Raw genomic sequence first — 24813 nt, forward strand, 5'->3', positions numbered from 1 at the left:
AGGTGAGTGGTAAACACGAGCTTTAACGACAGGTGTTAAAAAGGGTACAGCGTTGAAATACTGTCTGTGTACTTTTCTGATGTATGTTTAAAAACTCTGCCACGATTTCCGGACGAAAATCCCGGTTGGATAAATTAAACCTTCCCCTGAATAGCGAGCTGTTTCGTTAACATTTCCTGACCTCCCTCTTTGATGGAGTATCATGTTTAAGTTCATTTGCACTCATTCAAAATCTGCTTATGTTTGCATTTTTTTTTTTACGTAATCGGCAAGTAAAATCGTTCCTTGGCTGCAGACAGTTCAGGGGTACAGGTACGCGTGCCAGTGCTAATAAAGCGTGAGAATTGATAGACGTTTTAACTTTAATTTTTTACTCGTCTGTTGGCAAAATTCATTTAACAATGAAAATGTTGCTCGATATCTCTGTTGCGGTAGTGCTTGGATATTTTAGTGTATTTACAGGTATTTTATATGTATTTTTATCTGTATATTATTTTCATTTTAATAATGATATTATTATTATTTAATTATTATTTTTATTTAATTATTTGTTATTTTGCGGTTCAATATTACCAGCTGATGTTAATTTTTTAATGATACATTAACTAATCCTTTAGATATTTCATTTCATACTAAGCGTGGAAACACGTATTGTCCAAAGTTTCTTTACATTATGGTAGTTTTTAGACAGGATATATGTGAAATACCTATAATATACTGCATGAAATATTTTTCTTTACTTAATTCACAGTAAAAAGGATATTCCATTTTTATCATTATTTAATGAAATGTGTTTCTGTTATAGATTAATTTTTTTGTAATGAAACGCCATGTCCATTTCATGAATTATTTTAGAAATTGAGACCCTTACAAGGCTTTTCTTAAAATAGATTGAAAGTTTAGATATGTGGTGCTTAAATCAAAAATATATTGCTTTTACACTATAAAATCTCCATGATAGTAAGGTTGGCTATTTTAAGTAAGGTGGGTAACAGGCATTCAAATATACATATTAATTAGCGAAGTACCAATATCAAGGGGCAGGACGTGACGTGTTTGCACACTTGGTTTAAGGTAGTTCTGCACGTTTGGATCGAAATGTTTTCTACAATGTAGAATTTGATTAAACTCTGTTTTTTCAAAACTTCAGAATATACCTAGAAAATTCAGCAAATAAAAAGGATAGGGTCGTGTGCTTGATTTTTTGCTAGACTGATTTGAAAATTTCGGACCTCGCGCAAGTTTTCATAATGGGAGTCTATGGGAAAATAGCAACTTTCATAACATTTTCGCGAATAGAAAATTTTCCACAATGTAGATTTTAATGAAACTTCTCACAGTCGTAAATAAACATATGGCCCATAATATAGTGAAATAAAATGTATAGGTCCGTGTGCTTATTTCTGAGATATTTGGCCATGATTAAAGTGAACCGCCTATTTGAAGCTAATTTTAAGACATTATTTTTAATTATTTAACGTGTCAGATGTTTTAATATCATAGTTTAACTTTAGAAAGATAGAGACTGTTACAATTTAATAAATTTATTCACAGGTTGCCTTTATTTCATACACTGATTTTCATTTCCGTACGCCGAATCCAGGCTTTATTCTATGTTTTCCGGATAAATGACGTTACGCCATCACTTCCGGTTTATCAAACGTGCAGAACTACCTTAAGCGAGCGAAATGGTTGCAAACTTACAAAATGGCGGATATTTTCTGAAATCATCGCGCGTTCGCTTGTTTTTTTTTATCAGGTAAGTGGGTTTGTATGGTATTTTGAACGCTATGAGTATGTGCATGCACCAGTTCTATGTCTACGTCACACACGGTTTTGCGTTGCAGCGTCGTAGATTTCGAATTATCGAAGTTATTGAAGTTATAAAATGGTAATGTCAATGTTTTGATATTTGAATGGCGTCGTTTCTTGCCGTTTTTGCTGCGGGCCGCTTGCGGCCTCTGCCGCTTAGTTAACACTCACAGTTTCAAAGTGTGTCATCGCGCGGAAGATCGAAAATTGGAGACAATCCGAATAACACATCAAATTGAAGCGTAATAATTCTTGTAAAACGGATAGTTTAATGAGAAGAAGGGTTCGTGTTAACTGTGTGATGATTTTTAAAGTATTTATATCTTGTATGGTAAACCTGTTTTATACAGTAATAAACCCGTCAAACTAGTTCAAATACAGAACTATTTGACTTCGCGGAATGTCATTGGACAAAACCAAACAACACACTGTGACAAAATAGTCCACATTTTCATTGTTATTACACCGTAAAAATGCATTTGATGAAGTTTGTATATTATCCTTCTACGTGCATTTTAATAAGAATAAAGAAGAAAATCTAGGCGAATGATATTTTTTGTTTTAATAGGTATTACCGGACTTCTTTAATTATTGTTGTTTATGACGCCATCTTGTTTTTGTGAATGAAACAACAACAACAATTTCTAAAGGACATATCTGTTTATGCGGTGATTTTTTTATAAAACGAGTTTTTTATAGGAACGTGAGACCGTGTCAACGTGTCACTAATGTATAGCGTATGCCTGCCGTATTTGCAATTACCACAAAATAGTTTTTATAACGGAAACTTTCGAAGAAGCGGAAAATGACTCATCGATAGGGTAGCATTATAGATTTCTGCACTTTAACTGTTTAAAAAAGTCTCAAATCAAGGAATATTGCATTTGGAATGGAATGTTATTGAGGAAAAGGTTATCTATTTTTCTATCAAGCAGCGTTATGGCTTGTGTATAGATTTAAATCGGGCCTTACGTTTGCTTGGTAAGAATGGGTATTCCAAATTGCAACTAGTACTACTAACTAGCAGAACTTCGGATACTTCACAAGTTTGGCATCAAATTAAAAGAAGATTTCTACGTCATTCATGTTCAGCAGGACACAGATTGACAGAAGGCGGGCACAAAACACAATGTTAGCCCTTGATTTTTCTGCTTTTATTTCATGATGTTTGGGATTTTTTGTCAGAGCTATTTTATGAAGGTTAATAATTTGTAGGGTGTATTGATTTTTAGCAAAGAAGAATAACCATAAATATACAGAATCGCAATTGGAGATAATCTCGCGCAGGCACGTATCCCCGCGATAACAGGTGTTATCTTCTTGAAGGGTTAATGCTGACTTGATCACTCATAATCAAATCGATAGACGCTTATTAATTTAAAACTTGTGATACATGTACGGCCGTTACATAATAAACCGAATCGGGTCCAATTTTCAAACGAGCACTGTTGATTTCTCAGACTTCCAATTATAAATTCATTTCTTCCCTGTTATCTTGTAGAAAGTACTAACAACATTAAAAAAAAACACCATTAACATTATAAACAAACGATCTTAAAATAGAAAGTTTTTCACGAAACAATTTTTTATCCTTCTGCTTTCTGTTTCATACACTGGTAACGGCTGACCTAATCTGGTCCAATTTTCAAAAGACCCATTCTGAATTTCCAGACTTCCAATCATAATTTATTCCTTCCTTCCCTGTGTAAAAATACTAACAACAATATAATATATATATATATAGTCAACATTAAAAAAACACCATTACCATTATAAACAAACAATCATGACAATCTAATAGAAAGTTTTTCATGACAAATTTTTATCCTTCTGTTGTCTGGTAAAAAATTTCATACTTCGGTAAAACGAGATCTCATTCAGTTCCCACGTGATGTTTGCGAAATTATCTCTATGTGCCTTTCAAGTTGCGGGTCTGTTTATTCTTATAGGTTTAGAGCTTTGTTTTTAGGCAATGTTTAGGGGTCAAGACTCCAGTACCAGACATCTAGACAAGTTCCATTTATCTCTGGACAGATGGATTAAAAATAAAATAATAAACAATGTTTTCTTTAGTATTTAAGACATGGATTGTGCTCATGAATTGTTGAATTGGTTTAAATAACGGTGACAGTCGTTAATTGCTGTAAAAATTTTCTATTCAATATTCCTCAGACCTTCGAGTGAGAGCAACATGCATGTAATTATGATTATAAGATAAAAAAATATTAAATGAAGGCAACTTTAGGCTAGGCTTAATATACTCATTTGGTTTATTGTGATGACTTATTTTATGATATGATATTTTTTTATCCCTCTAAGCCTTACCCGTATCAGCATTTTAATGTTCGGAAAACGAAGACATTAAAAAATTTAAAAAATGTCTTATATACTGGTCAGACTTACTGCTCCAATACATTAAACATCAATATATTCATGTTGAATTTAACTAATAATTTTAAATAACAGACATAAATCTATATAATATAATGTAAACAGGTGCGAGGAGATATTTACCCTGACACCTGTTTCAATACGCAGCGGACGCGAACGACACTAACTTGCAGAAAGAAAACACATATACATTAAAAAAATGTCAGTGATGCAATTTTATGCTTTAATGTCGACATAAATTCATTATCAGAGATGTAATCATTACAAATACATTGTACATGTACCAGAAAACACTCACAACGGATTTCATTGGGGATTTCTTAAGTTTGGACGTGACGGGACAGCGGCAGTCAGATTTATGTTATCACGCTGTCCCAAAACATTCTTCTTTATGACAAGAAATCATAACTTTTACCAGCAATTACCTTATACACAGTAATACAGTACATAATAAATTAGTAGTACATGTACATGTTGTATATTGATGCCCGGACTAGGGGTGTAACGATATGCTTAGTCTCACATACAATACATATCATGTGACAAAATTAAAAAAAAATTAATGTTCCTTCTCTTGGAAAGTACTTGAAATTTTGCTTTAAAGTTAAAGAAACTGTAATAAATGACACATTTGTTTAGTTGCTATCTTCAACAGTGATTGTATGGAAGTTTTCATTCAATGTCGATCTCTACTTTTCACTGTATCATAAAACAGACCTATGATACGATACTCGTATCGCCAGACTATATATATATATAATGTCTCGTGATACAGTAATTTTCGATATATCGTTACACCCTTAGCCCGGACCTCTAGACCTTAATGTATTTATTGTGTGAAGTTGTGCATTTCCGTTTTGCTAAATGAACATGTACTATGATTCATAAGACATAACGTGATGAAAAACAAAAAACTTAAAATATCGTAAAAAATGAAGTTTAAAGGTAATATTGAGCATGTTATACTAAGCTTACTTATAGGAGTAACACATACCTGGATACCAGCTGCTAGTTACTCTAGTTGGTGGGAAATTTTATTTTTAAAAAAATGATATTAAATCAGACGATAAATAGAACAGTAGGTTTTTATAGTCCCCTACAGGTGGAACACCGGAGTGGATTATAGGAATGACGTCCACCCCATCTGTCTGTCCGTCTGCAAATCTGGCTCCTGCAATAACTCAAAAAGTATTCTAGCTAGGTTCATAAAACTTGGTATGTAAATAGAGCCTATTAGAGTGCAATAAGTAGATATGCATGTACTTGACTTATGCTTATAGGTCAAAGGTCAGTGTTACTATTGAAGGTCAAGAAAAAATTGTTTCTGCTGATGGATTATCTATTGCTACACGAAAATGTTCCCCATGATGAGACAGTGTGTCAATGCTTGATCTATGCTTGTCGGTTAAAGGTCAAGGTCACTGTTCAAGGTCAAGTAAAAATTTGTTTCTGCTACATTAATTGCATTAAAGGATTTTTTTAGTACTACACAGAAATGTTCCCCATGATTATGCTATTTGTCGCGCACATGACCCATTGTTGTCGGCCATAGGTCAAAGCCACTATTGAAAGTCAAGTAAAAAAATTTCTCACCGGTATAGGACTTGTGTATTGCCACGGCTAGACTCGGTCACTTGTACACACAGACCTGGTGTCTCAAGTGTTTTATTTCAGGCATTTTTCATCAACTAAAAAGTTTTGTTTCTTTAAATCTCTTGTTTGTTATTATTGCTATATCAGATGCGCATATTATCTTCATATTCTGGTCGGATGATTTTTCAAAGTTATTGTCCTTTGATTACATAACATAGTATACAAAAGTTCCATTTCCTGGAATTCATCAATCTTTTATCGGAAGATTTACTCCGAAGAGGAAATGTGCATATTTCTTGATGTTCCAACTTCCAGTCAGATGATTTTTCACTGACTTATTGCCCTTTGGTAATTCAACTTAGTTTACTATAGTACCATTTCTTGTCCAGAGTATTCCTCAGCAACCACTGGCTGGAATTTATAGTAGCTTCATAGGAAGCTTCACTGCCAAGAGGAAATGCACGTTCCAGTCAGATGATTCACTGAGTTACTGCCCTTTGATAATTCAACTTTAGTACACTATAGTACCACTTTTTTGTCCTGAGTGGCTGAAATCCATAGAAACTTCATCGGAAGTTGCATATTATCTTCATGTTTTGGTCGAATGATTATCTCTGAGTTACTGCCCTTTGATTGTTCAACTTTAATGAACTATAGCGCCATTCTAGTCAGGATATTTCTTGGCAACAAAAGGTGGTGCGCATTTTTAGCTCATCTGAGCACGAAGTGCTCAAAGGTGGGCTTTTGTGATCGCCCTGTGTCTGTCATCGTCCGTCCGTCTGTCAGTCGTCCGTTGTCAACAATTTGACTGTTAACACTCTAGAGGTCACAATTTTGGCCCTCTTAATGAAATTTTGTCAGACTGTTACCCTCAATAAAATCTTGGACAACTAGGTCATCAGGTATCTAAGATAAAGCTTGTTAACACTCTAGAGGTCACAATTTTGGCCCAATCTTAGTGAAACTTGGTCAGAATGTTACCATCAATAAAGTCTTGGAGGAGTTCAATTTGGTTATGGGTCAACTGGTCCAGTCAAATCATAGGAAGCTTTAACACTAAGGTCACATTGCCAATCTATGAAACTTAGTCGAATACCTCAAAATAACTGGACGATTTGATTGGGTCTTGGTCAAAAAGTCAGTCAATCAAGGAAAAGCATTTTAACACTCTAGAGGTCACAATTTTGGCCCAATCTTAATGAAACTTAGTCAGAATGATACCCTCAATAAAATCTTGGACGAGTTCGAAATTGAGTCATCTGGGATCAAAAACCAGATCACCAGGTCAAATCAAAGGAAAAGCTTGTTAACACTGTAGAGGCCACATTTATGACCATATCTTAATGAAACTTTGTCAGAATGTTGATCTTGATGATCTATTGGTCAAGTTCAAATCTGGGTCAGGTGGGGTCAAAAACTAGGTCAAATCAAAGGAAAAGCATATTAATACTCTAGATGCCACATTTATGACTGCATGAAACTTGGTCAGAATGTTAATCTTGACAATCTTTAGGTCTAGTTCGAATCTGGGTCATGTGGGGTCAAAAACTAGGTCACCGGGTCAAATCAAAGGAAAAGCTAGTTAACACTTTAGAGACCACATTTATGACCATATCTTAATGAAAACTTGGTCAGAATGTTAATCTTGATGATCTTTAGGTCAATAGGTCAGGTGAGCGATACAGGTCCTTCATGGCCCTCATGTATCTTCATGTTATGGTGGGATAATATTCCAGTGAGGTTTTAATATTTTATTAATTCAACGTGAGTGTTTTTTAAAACTATATGTGCCCAGTCAGCGGATTCCACTTTTTAGCTCACCAGAGCGCGAAGTGCTCAAGATAATCTGTTGTGACCAGTCATTGTCCGGCTGCGTTTGTCATGCGACATGCGTCATCCGTCAACATTTGCCTTGTTAACACTCTAGAGGCCACATCTGTGACCAATCTTTATGAAACTTTGTCAGAAAGTTTGTCTTGAAGATCTCTTGGTCAGGTTCGAAACTGGGTCATGTATGGTCAAAAACTAGGTCAGTAGGCCAGATCAAAGGAAAATCTTGTAAACACTCAAGAGCCCACAGTTTAAGTTGGAAACTCATGAGAATTGCTTAAAATGTTTGTCTTGATGTCTTTTAGATCAAGTTCAAATCTGGGTCATGTGGGATCAAAAACTAGGTCATCCGGTCAGATCAAAGGAAAAGCTTGTTAACACTCTAGAGGCCACAGTTGTAACCCAACCTTTATGAATCTTGGTCAGAATGTTTGTATAGATGATCTCTAGGTCAAGTATGAAACTGGGTCAATTAGGATCAAAAAATAGGTCAGCAGGCCAGATCAAAGGACAATCTTATTAACCTCCATAGTTTAAGTTTGAAACTCATAAGAATTGGTCAGCATGTTTGTCTTGATGACCTCTAGGTCAAGTTCGAATCTTGGTCATGTAGATTTAAAAACTAGGTCACCCGGTTAAATCAAAGGAAAGCTTGTTAAAACTCTAGAGGCCACAGTTGTAACCCGATCTTTATGAAACTTGGTCAGAATGTCTGTCTTGTTAATACTGTAGAGGCCACAGTTGTAACCCAAACATCATGAAACTTGGTCAAAATGTTTGTCTTGATGATTTCTAGGTCAAGTTTGAATCTGGGTTATGTGAGATTAAAAACTAGGTCAGTAGGCCAGATCAACTCTGGTGAGTGATATAGGGCCACCATGGTCCTCTTATTTCTTTTAATATGCAATAATCTTATTTTGGTGAGAATCCATTGGGTTTACCATTATTTTCTTGTTATTCTATGCCTTTTATTCCCGGTAAAAAAGGAAAATGACAATCAAACAGACATGAACTCATCTTTTAGACGCATGTAACATTGCATTAAGTTGATATTCATGCGGACACTTTCATCGGTCAATGGCTTTTATCGTTTTGCTAACATGCAGATTAGAATAAAAATTTTGTCTAGTCAAATATGGATTCTAACATGGCTCGAATTGATTTCCAGTTAAACAAAGAAGAAAATCAAACGCTGTATATCCTGCGATAAACAACAGTTGACGCGCGGACCGGTAAGAGAGCATTATGACGTCAATTATGACGTCATGTAGCCGCCTGACGTCCGATGCATTACTCCTCGCGTAAATGAATTCCAGCATAATATTTATTGAAATATATCAACGTGCATGTCAGAATGAAAACAATCAAGGCCTTCTTGTGATTTATCGTCTAATTTACCACGGTTCATCGTTCAGATGCTTCAGTATTTAACCACTCGGGCTAACGCCCTCGTGGTTCAATTCCTACGCATCTGAACTCTGAACCGTGATAAAGTAGACGATAAACAACGCGAAAGCCTTGATTATTTGTTAAATATATAATGGATCCAATACAGTAATATATTGGCAGTCACGTGGTACAAATGTGATTCGCTTAGAAAAATATGTATTGAATGATATGTGTATATTCTAGATGCAAATTTATAATTAAAATTCAAAATCTCACTCTTTTGAGAAAGAGAAATTTTTAAATATAATCTTCTATTATGTTTCATGTCTTCTATTTAAGCCCGCCGCATTCAGCACTTTTAGTGCTTTGATTTTACATTCTAATGATCAAACTAGCCTGTTTTGGGACCATTAAACGAGACAAAACAACTAATTGTGAAGAATTCCTTAAACGTTTGGTTCTGCATGTTTTAGGGATAATGCTTTATCCTAACAAATCTTGTTCAAGCTCTTTTTTGTTGCAAATGTGTACTTCAAGCAATTTGTGACGTAAACTTTTTCTGGAAAAAAATAATGTTCAACTCTCGGTGAATGTTTATTGCGCAACTGGTTGAAGAGGCAAATCATGGAATTTTCTCAAAAAGGTTGCAGCAGAGCGCGGAATTTTATTATTCTATTTCTAATCACGTATAACGACGTTTGGGCACAAAACAGAGACTTATTTTTAGCTTTTTGTGATTTTGGAAGATCAGTGAAATAATATAGAAGATGTTTTGCTATGGTGTGCATTAGCCTTGTGTGTATCTTGTCCATGCAAACCGTGCAATCTGACGAGTTCTCGACTCGATTCTTAGTCCCAATTCTAAGTTCCCATTTCCGTTGACCCTGTATTTATAATTGACAGAACATTTGTTAAAAATATTCTACATGAAAGAAATATTATAATCGAACTAATATATATAGCAAACTTGTGTTTTAATTTCAATAGGTCTGAAATCTACAGTATTGTATTTTCCTTGTTCACTTTTCAAGCAAAAATGCAAGACTGAAACAGCGATGTGAATTCTCCTCTGGAATGTGATATTTGCGAAAAGAAATTCCGTTCACGGTTTGGGCTTCAACGTCATTTGTCGTCACATGAAACAACAAACTTCGAAGATCATGATGTGTTCATAAAAGCTGTTGTTTTTTCTCCAAACAGTTGTATACTTATATCTAAAACAACTGGAATAAATTAATTTAATTCGTTTAAAATATAGTTTTTTAGTTTGTTTTTGTTAGCTCACCTGAGCCAAAGGCTCATGGTGAGCTATTGTGACCGCTCAATGTCCGGCGTCCGTCGTGCGTCGTCCGTCCGTCAACATTTCCTAAAAAAATCTTCTTCTTGAAAACCACTGGGCAGAATTACCCCAAGCTTCACAGGAATGATCCTTGGGTGCCCCCCTTTCAAAATTGTTCAAAGAATTGAATTCCATGCAGAACTCTGGTTGCCATGGCAACCGAAAGGAAAAACTTTAAAAATCTTCTTGTCCAAAACCACATGGCCTAGGGCTTTGATATCTGGTGTGTAGCATCATCTAGTGGTCCTCAACCAAAATTGTTCAAATTATCCCCCAAGGGTCAAATATGGCTACGCCCCGGGGGTCACATGGTTTATATAGAGTTATATAGGGAAAACTTTGAAAATCTTCTTGTACAAAACCACATGGCCTAGGGCTTTGATATTTGATATGTAGCATCATCTAGTGGTCCTCAACCAAGATTGTTCAAATTATCCCCCTAGGGTCAATTATGGCCCCCACCCCGGGGATCACATGGTTTATATAGAGTTATATAGGGAAAACTTTGAAAATCTTCTTGTACAAAACCACATGGCCTAGGGCTTTGATATTTGGTATGTAGCATCATCTAGTGGTCCTCTACCAAGACTGTTCAAATTATCCCCCTAGGGTCAAATATGGTCCCGCCCTGGGGGTCAAATGGTTTATATAGTGTTATATAGGGAAAACTTTGAAAATCTTCTTTTACAAAACCACAGGGCCTAGGGCTTTGATATTTGGTGTGTAGCATCATCTAGTGGTCTTCTACCAAGATTGTTCAAATTATCTCCTTAGGGTTAAATATCGCCCCGCCCCGGGGGTCACATGGTTTATATAGAGTTATATAGGGAAAACTTTGAAAATCTTCTTGTACAAAACCACATGGCCTAGGGCTTTGATATTTGGTATGTAGCATCATCTAGTGGTCCTCTACCAAGATTGTTCAAATTATCCCCCTAGGGTCAAATATGGCCCCACCCCGGGGGTCGCAAGTTTTACATAGACTTATATAGGAAAAAAAGTTTAAAAATCTTCTTATCTGAAACCACAACTCTTAGACCTTTGATATTTGGTTTGTAGCATTGTCTTATGGTCCTCAACCACAATTGTTCAAATTGTACCTCTGGGGTGAAAAGAGGCCCTGCCCTGGGGACCCAAGTTTTATATAGACTTATATAGGAAAAAGCTTTAAAAATCTTCTTGTCAGAAACCATACGACTTAGGCTTTTGATATTTGGTATGATGCATTGTCTAGTAGTCCTCTACCAAAATTGTTCAAATTTTGCCCCTGGGGTTAAAAGAGGCCCTGGAGTCACTTAGTTATTATGTGAGTTATATAGGAAAAATACTTAAAAATTATCTGATTCTATTTCCAAGACTATTTAATTATAATTACCTGATGACCCCAAGTGATTGTGACCTTGACCTACTGACCTACTTTCTTGTTTTTTAAGATACAGCCTTGAAATATTGATGACTTACACAGTTTTGAAAAGATCTGAAAGAAAACAACTGCATGTTAAAGTCTTTGTCTGTATATATAGTGTATGTAGCTGGACAAGATCCCAAAGACAAAATGTACCGAGACAGTGTCTCCGAAAGTTTAGTTTTATCTAAGCATGCAATCTAGACAGCTGAATGTATAAACAGGGAATATGTAAAATTATGTAGGGACACTAAACCTAATCCTACCAAGTTTCATAAAAAACATGATATGTTTTTTTTTATCAACAGTTATATTAAAATATCAAAGGGCCGTTTGATGCTGTAAAAATGTACAACTCTAAACAGGTAAAAAATGTACCACGAGGTCTTAGAGAGTTGGACATTATTTTTTTTTTCAGAAAAAAAAAAATGCGTCAGAAATTGCTTGAAGTACAAGTTTGCAACAAAAAAGAGCTTGAACAAGATTTATTCGGGTATAGCACTATCCCTAAAAATGCAGTATCAAACGTTTATAGAATTCTTCACAATTATTTGTTTTGTCTCGTTTAAGGACCCCAAAACTGGCTAGTTTGATCATTAGAATGTAAAAAACGGCATGAAACGACGCCATTGAAATATCAAAACTTGAACATGACCATTTTATAACTTTAATAACTTCGAGAATTTGAAATCTACGACGCTGCAACGCGAAACCGAGTGTGACGTAGACATAGAACTGGTGCATACACATACCCGTAGAGTTCAAAATACCATAGAAACCCACTTACCTGATAAAAAAAAAACAAGCGAGCACGCGATGATTTCAGAAAATATCCGCCAGTTTGTAAGTTTGCAACCATTTCGCGCGCTAAAAGCAAGTGTGCAACCACTTCACGTCCTGTCCATTGAATATGGACATACTTTACCTTTGAAGTATTAGAAAAAGTTTGTCGAAAATGTTTAGTACATTGCGTTCATTTGTTATATGTAGTAAACCATTAAAAGTTCCAGCATATTTTTTCTGTTCTTATATAGCTATTTTAACCAAAGACGGTCTATTTGAGACTCCAAATGGATTTAAATAATCATTAAAATGAACATTGTTATTGAGTAATAGAAACATTGCCTTTGGTTATATACCGTATCTGTACTGCTTATCACAGACATCATCAGCCAGTCCCCATTCCTCACTGAGTGTTTCGCCCCTTATCCCGGAACACTCTAAGAATGGCGGGGCAGCAGTGGTGATCAGTCAGTGCTTGTCTGTGATGGCTGCCATGCCTTTTCGTTTCGACGTAAGCAGAGCCAACTGGGTGCCTTTTCCGCTGTCTATCCAAGAGCCTAGACTGCTGACTTCGTTGCTCTGCCTTTAATGTCCAAGGATCCGAGCATCATCCAAACTGATTGGGCAGGAAACCCTCTACATCCTACCTCCACTGGAAAAATCCAAGTTTTCCATCCCAGTATAGTACATCCCTATCTGCCAGGTCATGGTACTTTGCCCTTTTCCTCTCATGTGCCTCTTCAGTCCTCTCTTTCCAGGGCACAGTTAATTCCTTCAGTATCAGCCGCTTAGGAGATTGTGACCACAGTACAGATTTGTGTGTACAATCTCTGGAAAAACTAGTCTTTTGCCAAGGTCTTCAAGCAACTCCAAGATGTTTGACTCATTTAAGAGGCTTGTTTCATTCGGCTGGGGTTTCTTGGACTCACCTTCTTTGACAAAAGGGAACCTATATTTAATCTGCTAGTATATAAAATAATTCGAATAAATTAATTTTTTTGTATATCTACTTGCAAAGTGCCATCCCAACCAAAATGGCAAGCTTAATTAATTAAAGCCGCAGAAAGATTGAAGCTGCAATCTTAATAAGTGTGCCGCAAACTTGTTTCAGCGTGCAGCAAGATTGCGACTGGAACCATCACAACCATTATTTAAGCTTGCGCAAACTAATTCAGCTAGTGGTCTCACGCGCTTCATGCAACCTATGTAAAATCTTGCAAGCTAGTAAGGTTACGCACACTTGCGGATCTTAATTGCGATCCTGGAAGTTTGCACAATCCCATCAAGATTGCAAGCTTGTTCAATCTTGCAAGCTTACGCACACTTGTATGAGTGTGGACAAAAAGACCATTGCGAGTCTCTTGCAACCTTGTTATGACAGCGCAAGCTTGCAACCTTGCATACCAATAACTGCATATCTTCGTCAACCTATTCAAGGTGGCATTATTTAGGTTTACTAGCAGTCTAAATATCTTAGAGTCTAAAACTTTTATATGTACTTCCTTTAATTTGAAAAACCGCATAGTTTATAACACTTTCGGACTTTCAATGCAACGTTATTTCTAGTGATCAGTAGACATTAACCCTTAGCATGCTGGACACGACTGGTTCTGCCTTTGTGACCAGTGTATATCATGATCAACCTGCATATCCGTGCAGTCTGATCATGATCTACACTTTTCGCCATTCTTTTGGTAAGTACCCCTTTCAACAGTTAATGGTACTGTCCAAATTGAAAGATGGGCATGTTCATTATAGAAATTAAACAGGGTACGGGTTAAACCAACAATAATTAATCCCAAAGCTGCCCCCTCTTGATAAAGCAATTCTCAATTCATGAATGATGTCACCTATAAGGGATTCTTTATTCTTCTGATACTTTTGTATTAAATATCCTGTTATAACATTTCAAGTGAAATTTACCCTCAGCAGCAATCTGTTCACATGATCAAGCTAGTCAGAGAGACAAGTAAGACTATTTTTTTTTTTGTAATTTGGTGTCAGGGGAGTACTGGTCAAGTATTAAGTCATGTATTTATACTAATCCTGAGAAATCCTGGACATTTTTATGTAGATCTAAAATGAATGCGTGAGACAATTTCTTTAGCTCCTTGGTGATAGGGCAAAATACAAACCAGAGTATCGTAAAGGGTCAAGTATGTCTCTGACAATATGTTAACTTTTTATGCTCTAATTCGTTTCGCTCAAGCATAGATTATTAATAACCTCCAAGCATACATCTTTATACCGATAATAAATATATATATGAAAGCCTTCTTGGAGCCCTCCATAACGCTGAAAGAATTTTTAAAATCGGACCACTATTGAAAAAGATATGGCAGTTGGAAAAAAGAAAATGGCTGATCATGGAGGCAGTCATATTAGTCTGCTTATAACGTCATTTAAACACTGCTGAGTTTTTAATTTAGCAAAAAAAACTTTTCATTCTAACATGGCTCGATTGGATTTCCAGTTAAACAAAGAAGAAATCAACGGTTGACGCGGTCAAATTGCCACATGACGTCTGATACATTACCCCTTTGGTAAATGAAGTCCAGCAAAATATTTAATAAAATATGTCAATGAGCATGTCAGAATGAAACCAATCAAGGCCTTCCTGTGATTTATCGTTTAAATTACCACGGTTCATCGTTCAGATACTTCGAACAGTATTTAACCACTCGGCCTAACGCCTTCGTGGTTCAATTTCTACGCATCTGTACTCAGAACCGTGGTAAATTAGACGATAAACCATTCAAAGGCCTTAATTATTTATTAAATAGATTAATTTTATATGTTTCTTGAGTGCAAGATATAAAACGTGATATTTTCTTTCATTATAGAAGCTAGCTGGGAAATGTAGTGAAATAATTTTACAGAAATAAGTAAGTACAGTTCAAATATTTATCTAAAAATTTAATCAATCCACCATATATTACTACCTACTTTTCGGATAGTCTTTCACAAACCCAAGTTCGAGGAAATGCTTAATTTCTCTTTTACATGGCACCGACTGTGGCGCCACCACCTTACACTATGAGTCTCATAATCATCTGCATTTAAGCCTACATCTGTCATTTGTTCTCTGATCTTTTATAGGACAGATCTTTAGCATTTCAAAACACGTAACTGTTCTTGCTTTTACAAAAAGATAACTCTTTTTATTGTTTACTTCGACATATTCATCTTCAGAAGAAATATCGGAAATCTTCAAATTTCTTAGCAAATTCTGACAATTCCGGCAAATATCAGTACAACAAGCACTAACGATCTTAAATGATACAAATCGGTATCCTTTGTGGATTCCGAAAGATCATGTATCCACTTCATAGCAAAAATGTTTGATCAGTGACGGAAGTGAATCAAAGAAACGATATACAATATAACACAAAAATCAACAGCTGGATATATCTTATCTATGTGCATCTGTCTAGTCCAAGAAATCCACTTATTATACTGTTGTAGCATTTTCTAGTGTATTCGCATTTACTTTCCAAGACGAGACGATATAAATCTATTGCCGAAGCAACGAGACTTTGATTGTCTTGTAGTACGTTATGGAACTCTTTCCAAACCCCGAACATTAAAAATATTTGCAAACGAATTGATTTACTTCGTAGAATGGTTATATAACTGCTGATATTTCGTGGGTTGTTCTTGTAGTACAAAATTCGCTTAGTACACATTCTGCAAAGTTATAAAATTACAATCTCCCAGGCTGAGCGCCTCTCTTGGGATAACATTTTCAAATTTTAACAAATATATTAATAATTCTGTTCCATGGGCTGAGCGCCACTCGTGGGAAAACAATTCTCCATTGATTTCTTACGATGAGCTTTACTTATAAGAAAAAAATCTATGCAACTCGACTGTATTTTTTTTTTAATTCACTTAACTATAAACCATTCTATGTTTTATTGCTAAAACAATATTAATGTTAAAGGAAACGCATCAACGGTTATACGAAAACGTACTATGAAAATTTGTTTCAGTAATAAAATAATTTCATGTAACTCCCACCACATTTCCAAATTATACATGTAGACATAAAATCCCGCAGAAATACTTAATTTCTATGACCAAAACAAAAATAATACATGACTAACTACTATAAATAAAAAAATCCCCAGCCGTAACCTAGAGGCTAGCAATTTGTAGTGGAGATCCGAAACTATATAAATACAAGTAGGCTTCTTTTAAAAAAAAACACCTAGGAGAGGTCCAGTGTTGCTCCTTTTAAAGTTATATCAGAGACAATTGTTATTGTTAACTATGTCTCTGGTTATATGATAGGTTGTGCTATAGACGAAAAGCAGTTTCCCTGTTGCAGGTCACTGTGACCTATCAGGGGTCATAGTCACTGTGACCATGACCTAATGACCTCAAAATCAATAAGTCATCTTCAGATTATGATCAACGTCCGCCAATCCGAGGACTGTAGGCCCAAGCATTTCCAAGGTACTGAATTTCATTTAAAAATGTTCAAAACTACCAATGCAATAATTGTACACTGAACTTGGCCCTGGTGAAAGCTGCCAAATTAGCATCTTACCATTTTTGCGAGAACCTCACCTAACAGGCTTGTTTGTCAACTGCCCGTTTCGTTTGGGCCAGAGAGAATAGCTTCCGAGAAGTTTTAGAAAAGCTTAGAAGAAAATCCCAATCGAACGGACGTCTGCCGGAAGTGAAAAAATATATCATTCTTTTTTAAATGTATTTTTACAGATATTTTTATTGTTAATGTGCTATTTGAAAAGGAAATTCTAAACATTTTATTTGTTCTAGTTTATTACTCAGTTTGTAAGGTTTATATGTCGAATTGCCGCCTTGTTTTGATCACGTGATTAACATCTCCGGCTATCGAAGCTCGGAAGAACTCTTCTTATTCCGGCAGAACTTCCGAATGGGGCAAACGAACCCGTCAGTTAAACATTGAACGAAATACATTTTAACGTGATTCAATTCATATGCATATCTTTGAATACTGCGAACAAAGAGCAGTAAATATATATATTCTACTAGTTTGAAAGCCAACACTATGGAGAGGTCTTGATATACTTCTCCAATAAATAACTAATGATGTGAAGGTGTGAATCACGGGATTTTTAGGCTAAAAGTGGAAAACCACATTTATAAGTAGCTATATAGCTTGTATGAGATGTCTGCGGCGAATTTGTAATCCTGTGAATTTTTTCCCTACATTTTGAAAAGTTATGTATTTATGAAAGCTTATGTGATACTTTTTAAGAATTCCATTGGTAATTTTTTTTTCGTCCATCGGTGTAGCAGACATCTTTAAAAATGGCCGCTACATTTTAGTTAGTATGCCCTTATATATTCAATCTAGCCTTCAAATAAACCTGTTTTTCCAAGATTTCTAAATAGGAAATAATTGTATTTACAAGGTTTCTTTAAGTTTTAATCAAGTATTGATTTTATGTACATGAAAAACATAATTTTCAAATGGAATTATAGGTAGTAAATCATCTTTTTTTACACATCTAATTCTTAAGTGGTAAAATGTGGCCATTCTTTAAAAGAAATAGTATATTTATCCAAATTCATGCTTAAGATATTCATTTTAAACATAGTATCAATTATTTAAAGACATTGTATTTATAAGTCTTGATTGACAGGATGTAGAAAAAAGTCCCTGCTGCAATGAATACCTATTATAGTGTAAGAAAACACAAATATGGATAATGGTGATGAAATTAGAGTTGTTATCTGGTTTTCTTTTCATTTAAACATCATCATTGTAACTAGAACACTCTTTACATGTAATGCTGCTACAAATAAAATATGATAGTGTCATAAACTGGGATACTGTTGTAGAAGGCAACATGAATTAGCATTAGCTGTTTTGAATTACTCTAAGTATCATGAGGGTCTTTATTGAGTTTCAAATTGTCTCCCTTATTGGATTATGTCCAACATAATAAAATTGTAAGTTGGTCCATCATTTGGAATCCTCTGACTTTATCGCTGTTTTGTCTATGATATCTCAGTTCTAAAGTGTAAGAGATCTTGCATATTTGTTAAATTAAATGTCTGGAATATCAAAATTAAGACACTTGTGTATTTATAGAATATGTGGCTGAAGGCATTATTAAATTAATAGTCATGATGATCAATATCTTAGCTTCATTTACATAATATTGTTGCAAATAACATAGCAATAACAACAGAGTAATCCAAATGAAAGGACCTACTTAGTTTAGGAGAGTTACTGACCAAAGTCTCCCTTAGTAAGATATATGACTGGAGCTTTACACAAACAAGCATTGTTAATAGCCAAATTTCAGCATACGAACTTGTTGGTGTAGCATGTGTGCATCTAAATTTGGATATAGATAACCATATCTGTATGAAATATGACGAATCTCATCCCACCCCTTTCCCTCACACACTCGCTGTATTTGATAACTCTTTTATTCTAACTGTAACTATTATAGTCCCAGAAATGTATATGAATTAGAAATCTAGTATTGTGCTCCTTGAATAAACACATGCAGTTTAACTACAAAATGATATATTTTTTTCACACACAGAAACATTTGATACGTGTTCTTTCGGGATCTGATGAGTTCAGTCTTACTTAATCCAATATCTTCAGACAACTGAGTATTAACAGTTGCAAAAAGGAAGGAACTTAAGTATTACAATCACCCAAATAAACGAGTCCTACACAAGGCCTTATTATAACATTTTTTGAAGAAAAATTGCATTTTTTGAGCGCTGCCACTTAATTAAATATAAGCTTAATGGCTTTACTTCCTTGACCGCTTGTGGTATCAAGATATGGTAAGCAACCACATCTAAAAGGGGTCTTTAGTATTGTATGCAATTCCTGAGATTAGGAAAAGTTTTACTACACATGCTGATATGTATAAATATTGTCATTTCTAGTTAAAAATGACTCTGGCTGAGCATCACCGAGTTTTACGTTGGTACTTCACTTTATTCTCCCAAATTCAACTTTGGTCCTCTTTTATAATCATATTTCATTCATCTTGGTCCAGTTAATGTTGAACTTTTTCTACATTTTGAAAGGATGTTATTGACATACAAATTGAATACCCAGTTATATGTAAATAATTTACTACACGCATTAAAAACTGGAAACCACTAATGCAGGAAAAGCAAGAGAAATATCCTTCTCCTTATGTAGTACCTTTTTTTCATAATTAACATTACATTGCACAGAAATGTAAATGTGTTATTCAGTAAATCTAACTGGTCATCTAGTACAGTTAGCAAGGTACCTTTGTAGCCAAGTGGTGAAGGATGTCGGTATCAAATCACCATAGTCTCTGAGGGTTCGAGCCCTGCTTTGGTGATTGCCTGCTTGCGGAAGGTCAGCGGTTCAACCAGGTATCCACATATGCCCGAAATAATGCTCAAAAGGGCACATGAGTCTTCCTCGACAATTACTGATAGAAAGTTGCCATTTATCATGCACTGTGTCAATGAGATGTAAAACTTTAAATATATATAATTATGTACAACATAAGAGTGTCTTCAAGAAGTGGGCGATGAAGGTTTGCTTAATTTTACCGTTTATGTCCCACCAAAACAATTTAGGAATATGGCAGTTTTCAGCTCTATATGGTAAAGGAAGGCCCAGCCGCCCGCCATTATAGGCATAAACAGATGCCCGGGCAGAACCAATAATCTTCGGTAAATAGCTGCATTGCTAACTTAACTGAAAGAATTTTATGTCACTTGAAGGATTTCAACCCCACATATGTGATGGCAAAGTGATTTGAAGGTCAATGTCCAATTTTGAATGGCAAAGAAAGGTCTTTTAACCACTCAGTTATGCATAGACTGGCATCAGTCGTTAGAGTCATTACATGTAAAGCACTTGGCCATAAAATCCTCTCTGATACCACTTTCTCATAAAATTTACAATATCTCTAGCCTCTGTCTCTAACGACTGGACAAATGCGATCCTGAGCCGGACAAATTTCATACCCGCTGATAATCACTATCTCATTAGAAATCATTGCAGACATGTTCATGATGTAATGTAACCTTTGGCCGACTGCCCCAAGGGTTCAATAAACAGGTGCTTTGCTTTTATGACTTGGTGAATAAGCCAGAGAGGGATCAATTTTCATTAATTGTAAAAGATCTCAGTAAGTGTATATAAAATACACTTTAAATTTGAAATATATAGAAAATGTATTTTTCAAAATAGTATCAATTTAATTATGTTTATGAGTTGTTTGAATAATTGATAAGAAAAAAAAATGAGGGAAAAGGTTTGAAATTGAAAGAAAAAACATTTTCAAATATTTTTTAATCGCAAACCTACTATATTGGTTTTCCTATGGCACGGCTCAAAATATTCACAAATATTTTATTTTATTATATCCAAATTTCTTTGACGGAAATCGTTCATCATCTTGCAAAACATATTTCATGTTTAATGGCTAGTGGGTTTTTCCCAATAAACATAAATTTCTAAAAATAAAACTGACTTGTAGCTCTTGTTACAATAAAACTGTATACACAATGATTCATGTCTTCATTTAAATTTTCGTAAGTTTTCATACAGTTAGACCTATTGTTACTTTCAAACATTAAAGCAGCAATGCATCCAGATTTGACTAAAAATATTCTTTCTTTCAAATTGAAGCTTGGTCATATTATGAATACTATAATATGATTTTTTGTTTCTAAAATATTTTAAAAGTTCCAAATCAAGAAAAAAAAACGACCGCGTCGGAAATCGAACCCCGACCGCCGCGGCAATAATAAATTTTCCTGTATCGTAACCAATAACCTATACCACACATGAACACAGTGTTTTTTACTTGTAGGTTCAACCCGAATTTGATGACCAGTGATTGGTCATGTCCATTTTGATATGGCAAAAGTTTTTAACCATCAGTTATGCATAGACTGGCATCAGTCGTAGAATTCCATACATGTAAAGCACTTGGCATTAAAATCACTCTGATACACTATTCCATAACATTTACAATTTAGCTCTGTACTAACGATGGACAAATGGATCCTAGCGGACAATTTATCCCTGTAATTCACATTCATTAAGAATCATTGCAAAATTTCATGATGTAATTAACTTGGCACTGCCCAAGGTCATAAACAGGGCTTGTTTATGATTTGGGTAATAGCCAGAGAGGGATAATTTTCATTATGTAAAAATCTCAGTAAGTGTATATAAAATACACTTTAAATTTGAAATATATAGAAAATGTATTTTTCAAAATAGTATCAATTTAATTATGTTTATGAGTTGTTTGAATAATTGATAAGAAAAAAAATGAGGGAAAAGGTTTGAAATTGAAAGAAAAAACATTTTCAAATATTTTTTAATCGCAAACCTACTATATTGGTTTTCCTATGGCACGGCTCAAAATATTCACAAATATTTTATTTTATTATATCCAAATTTCTTTGACGGAAATCGTTCATCATCTTGCAAAACATATTTCATGTTTAATGGCTAGTGGGTTTTTCCCAATAAACATAAATTTCTAAAAATAAAACTGACTTGTAGCTCTTGTTACAATAAAACTGTATACACAATGATTCATGTCTTCATTTAAATTTTCGTAAGTTTTCATACAGTTAGACCTATTGTTACTTTCAAACATTAAAGCAGCAATGCATCCAGATTTGACTAAAAAATATTCTTTCTTTCAAATTGAAGCTTGGTCATATTATGAATACTATAATATGATTTTTTGTTTCTAAAATATTTTAAAAGTTCCAAATCAAGAAAAAAAAACGACCGCGTCGGAAATCGAACCCCGGACCGCCGCGGCAATAAATAAATTTTCCTGTCATCGTAACCAATAACGCTATACCACACATGATACACAGTGTTTTCTTACTTGTAGGTGTCAACTGGATTCTTGATACCGGTATTGTCGGTGTTTTATATTCCATTTTAGTTACCTTACTATCTTAGGCAGTCAAATTCCATAATAAATGTTTTAGAAACAATGATAGGAAATATGTCAATACACTTTCATGTTGATCTTGTAAATAAAATATATGAATTACCTTTACATTTTATTCTCCATTTTTGCACATTTCTTAAAGGAATCACAATCTAGTTTAATACTCACATAAAACTTGTATCTTGTTAATGGAGCAGCAGAGTTTATTTTCTCTCAGCTCAACATCTGGCTGGAGTTTTAAAAAAGTGTATATAAAATACACTTTAAATTTGAAATATATAGAAAATGTATTTTTCAAAATAGTATCAATTTAATTATGTTTATGAGTTGTTTGAATAATTGATAAGAAAAAAAATGAGGGAAAAGGTTTGAAATTGAAAGAAAAAACATTTTCAAATATTTTTTAATCGCAAACCTACTATATTGGTTTTCCTATGGCACGGCTCAAAATATTCACAAATATTTTATTTTATTATATCCAAATTTCTTTGACGGAAATCGTTCATCATCTTGCAAAACATATTTCATGTTTAATGGCTAGTGGGTTTTTCCCAATAAACATAAATTTCTAAAAATAAAACTGACTTGTAGCTCTTGTTACAATAAAACTGTATACACAATGATTCATGTCTTCATTTAAATTTTCGTAAGTTTTCATACAGTTAGACCTATTGTTACTTTCAAACATTAAAGCAGCAATGCATCCAGATTTGACTAAAAAATATTCTTTCTTTCAAACTGAAGCTTGGTCATATTATGAATACTATAATATGATTTTTTGTTTCTAAAATATTTTAAAAGTTCCAAATCAAGAAAAAAAAAACGACCGCGTCGGAAATCGAACCCCGGACCGCCGCGGCAATAAATAAATTTTCCTGTCATCGTAACCAATAACGCTATACCACACATGATACACAGTGTTTTCTTACTTGTAGGTGTCAACTGGATTCTTGATACCGGTATTGTCGGTGTTTTATATTCCATTTTAGTTACCTTACTATCTTAGGCAGTCAAATTCCATAATAAATGTTTTAGAAACAATGATAGGAAATATGTCAATACACTTTCATGTTGATCTTGTTAATAAAATATATGAATTACCTTTACATTTTATTCTCCATTTTTGCACATTTCTTAAAGGAATCACAATCTAGTTTAATACTCACATAAAACTTGTATCTTGTTAATGGAGCAGCAGAGTTTATTTTCTCTCAGCTCAACATCTGGCTGGAGTTTTAAGCCTCATTTATCACCTTGTGGTCAGTGGCAATGGCATAACACTGACTTGTTCATTGGGCAATAAACCTTTGTACTGTTAGGACACTGATGAATCCTCATCGAGGTTATGTAAGCCGAAATCGCATTTTATAAGTCTGTTGAGATAAGCCACAGTAAAAGGGAGCTACAGAAAATTTGATATATATTTTTAAAAAAAATGAATAAATAAATGGGAAATGTTTAATCTCAACAGACTGTGTAAGTCTAAGTTATGCATTGCTCTGAGACAGCCGCCATTTAATAAAAGTACAACACCACAAAATGAACATTTGATAATAATAACAACAAATTATCTTAAAATTATTTCCCGGTATTTCCTATTTATTTTATTCATGTTAAAAGTTTTATTATAAAGCATTGTATATCATAAATGCAGTTCCAAAATGGAGCAAAACGGGTACAGTGTGAATGTTTATTCTAAAATATCTGGATACATTTCTCACATTTTGTAATTATCTGCCTTTTTATTAAACCAAAAAGATAGATACTGATAATAACACACAAAGTTTACCTTGACTTATCTAATGTAATAAATGCAATCGCTTTGCTGATAATTGAATAATTTCAATAATATAGGATGCCAAGAAGCAAATACACAGTTTTGCTTTTTACCTCCCTTTACTTTGTCTTTATCATGCTATCGCTATGCTTTAAATTGTAAAGATTAACTTAAAAGACATACAGTATGGTTGATTTAGACATAGTTTGTATAAAAATGTATTTCGTTTATGTCATATCTGTATTTTGAAGATATTGCAAATTATACTAAATTTATAATATTACAAGCGAATTATCTCCATTTAAGCACAAATTACTCCACTTTAAAAACACAAGATGGAATTAAATGTTCCATTTAAACTTGTTTAATATACTCTAGCATTTATTTATGGAAAAATAGCACAGTTTAAGGACGGCCATATTGGAATCAAGATGGCCGCCAAAATGATGATAAAAACTGTTACCAATGGATTCTGAGAGGTTGGATGTTTAAACTTTAAAAAAAAAAAAAAAAAAAAAAAAAAAAAAAACAACTTCATAAAATATAGCAAAAAAAA

General features: G+C 34.3%; 1 protein-coding gene across 1 annotated transcript in view; it reads left to right on the forward strand.

Moving 5' to 3' along the window:
* The first annotated feature begins 386 nt into the window (after nt 1-386).
* The window catches only part of LOC123561023 (uncharacterized), an 83221-nt gene continuing 58794 nt past the window's right edge, over nt 387-24813 (forward strand). The window contains exon 1 of the mRNA XM_053552288.1: nt 387-462. Within this exon, the coding sequence (XP_053408263.1) occupies nt 402-462 (61 nt within the window). The 5' untranslated portion in view covers nt 387-401. The remainder of the gene's footprint in view (nt 463-24813) is intronic.

This window comes from Mercenaria mercenaria, chromosome 10 (assembly GCF_021730395.1).
Source record: "Mercenaria mercenaria strain notata chromosome 10, MADL_Memer_1, whole genome shotgun sequence".
Classification (NCBI taxonomy): Eukaryota; Metazoa; Mollusca; class Bivalvia; order Venerida; family Veneridae; genus Mercenaria; species Mercenaria mercenaria.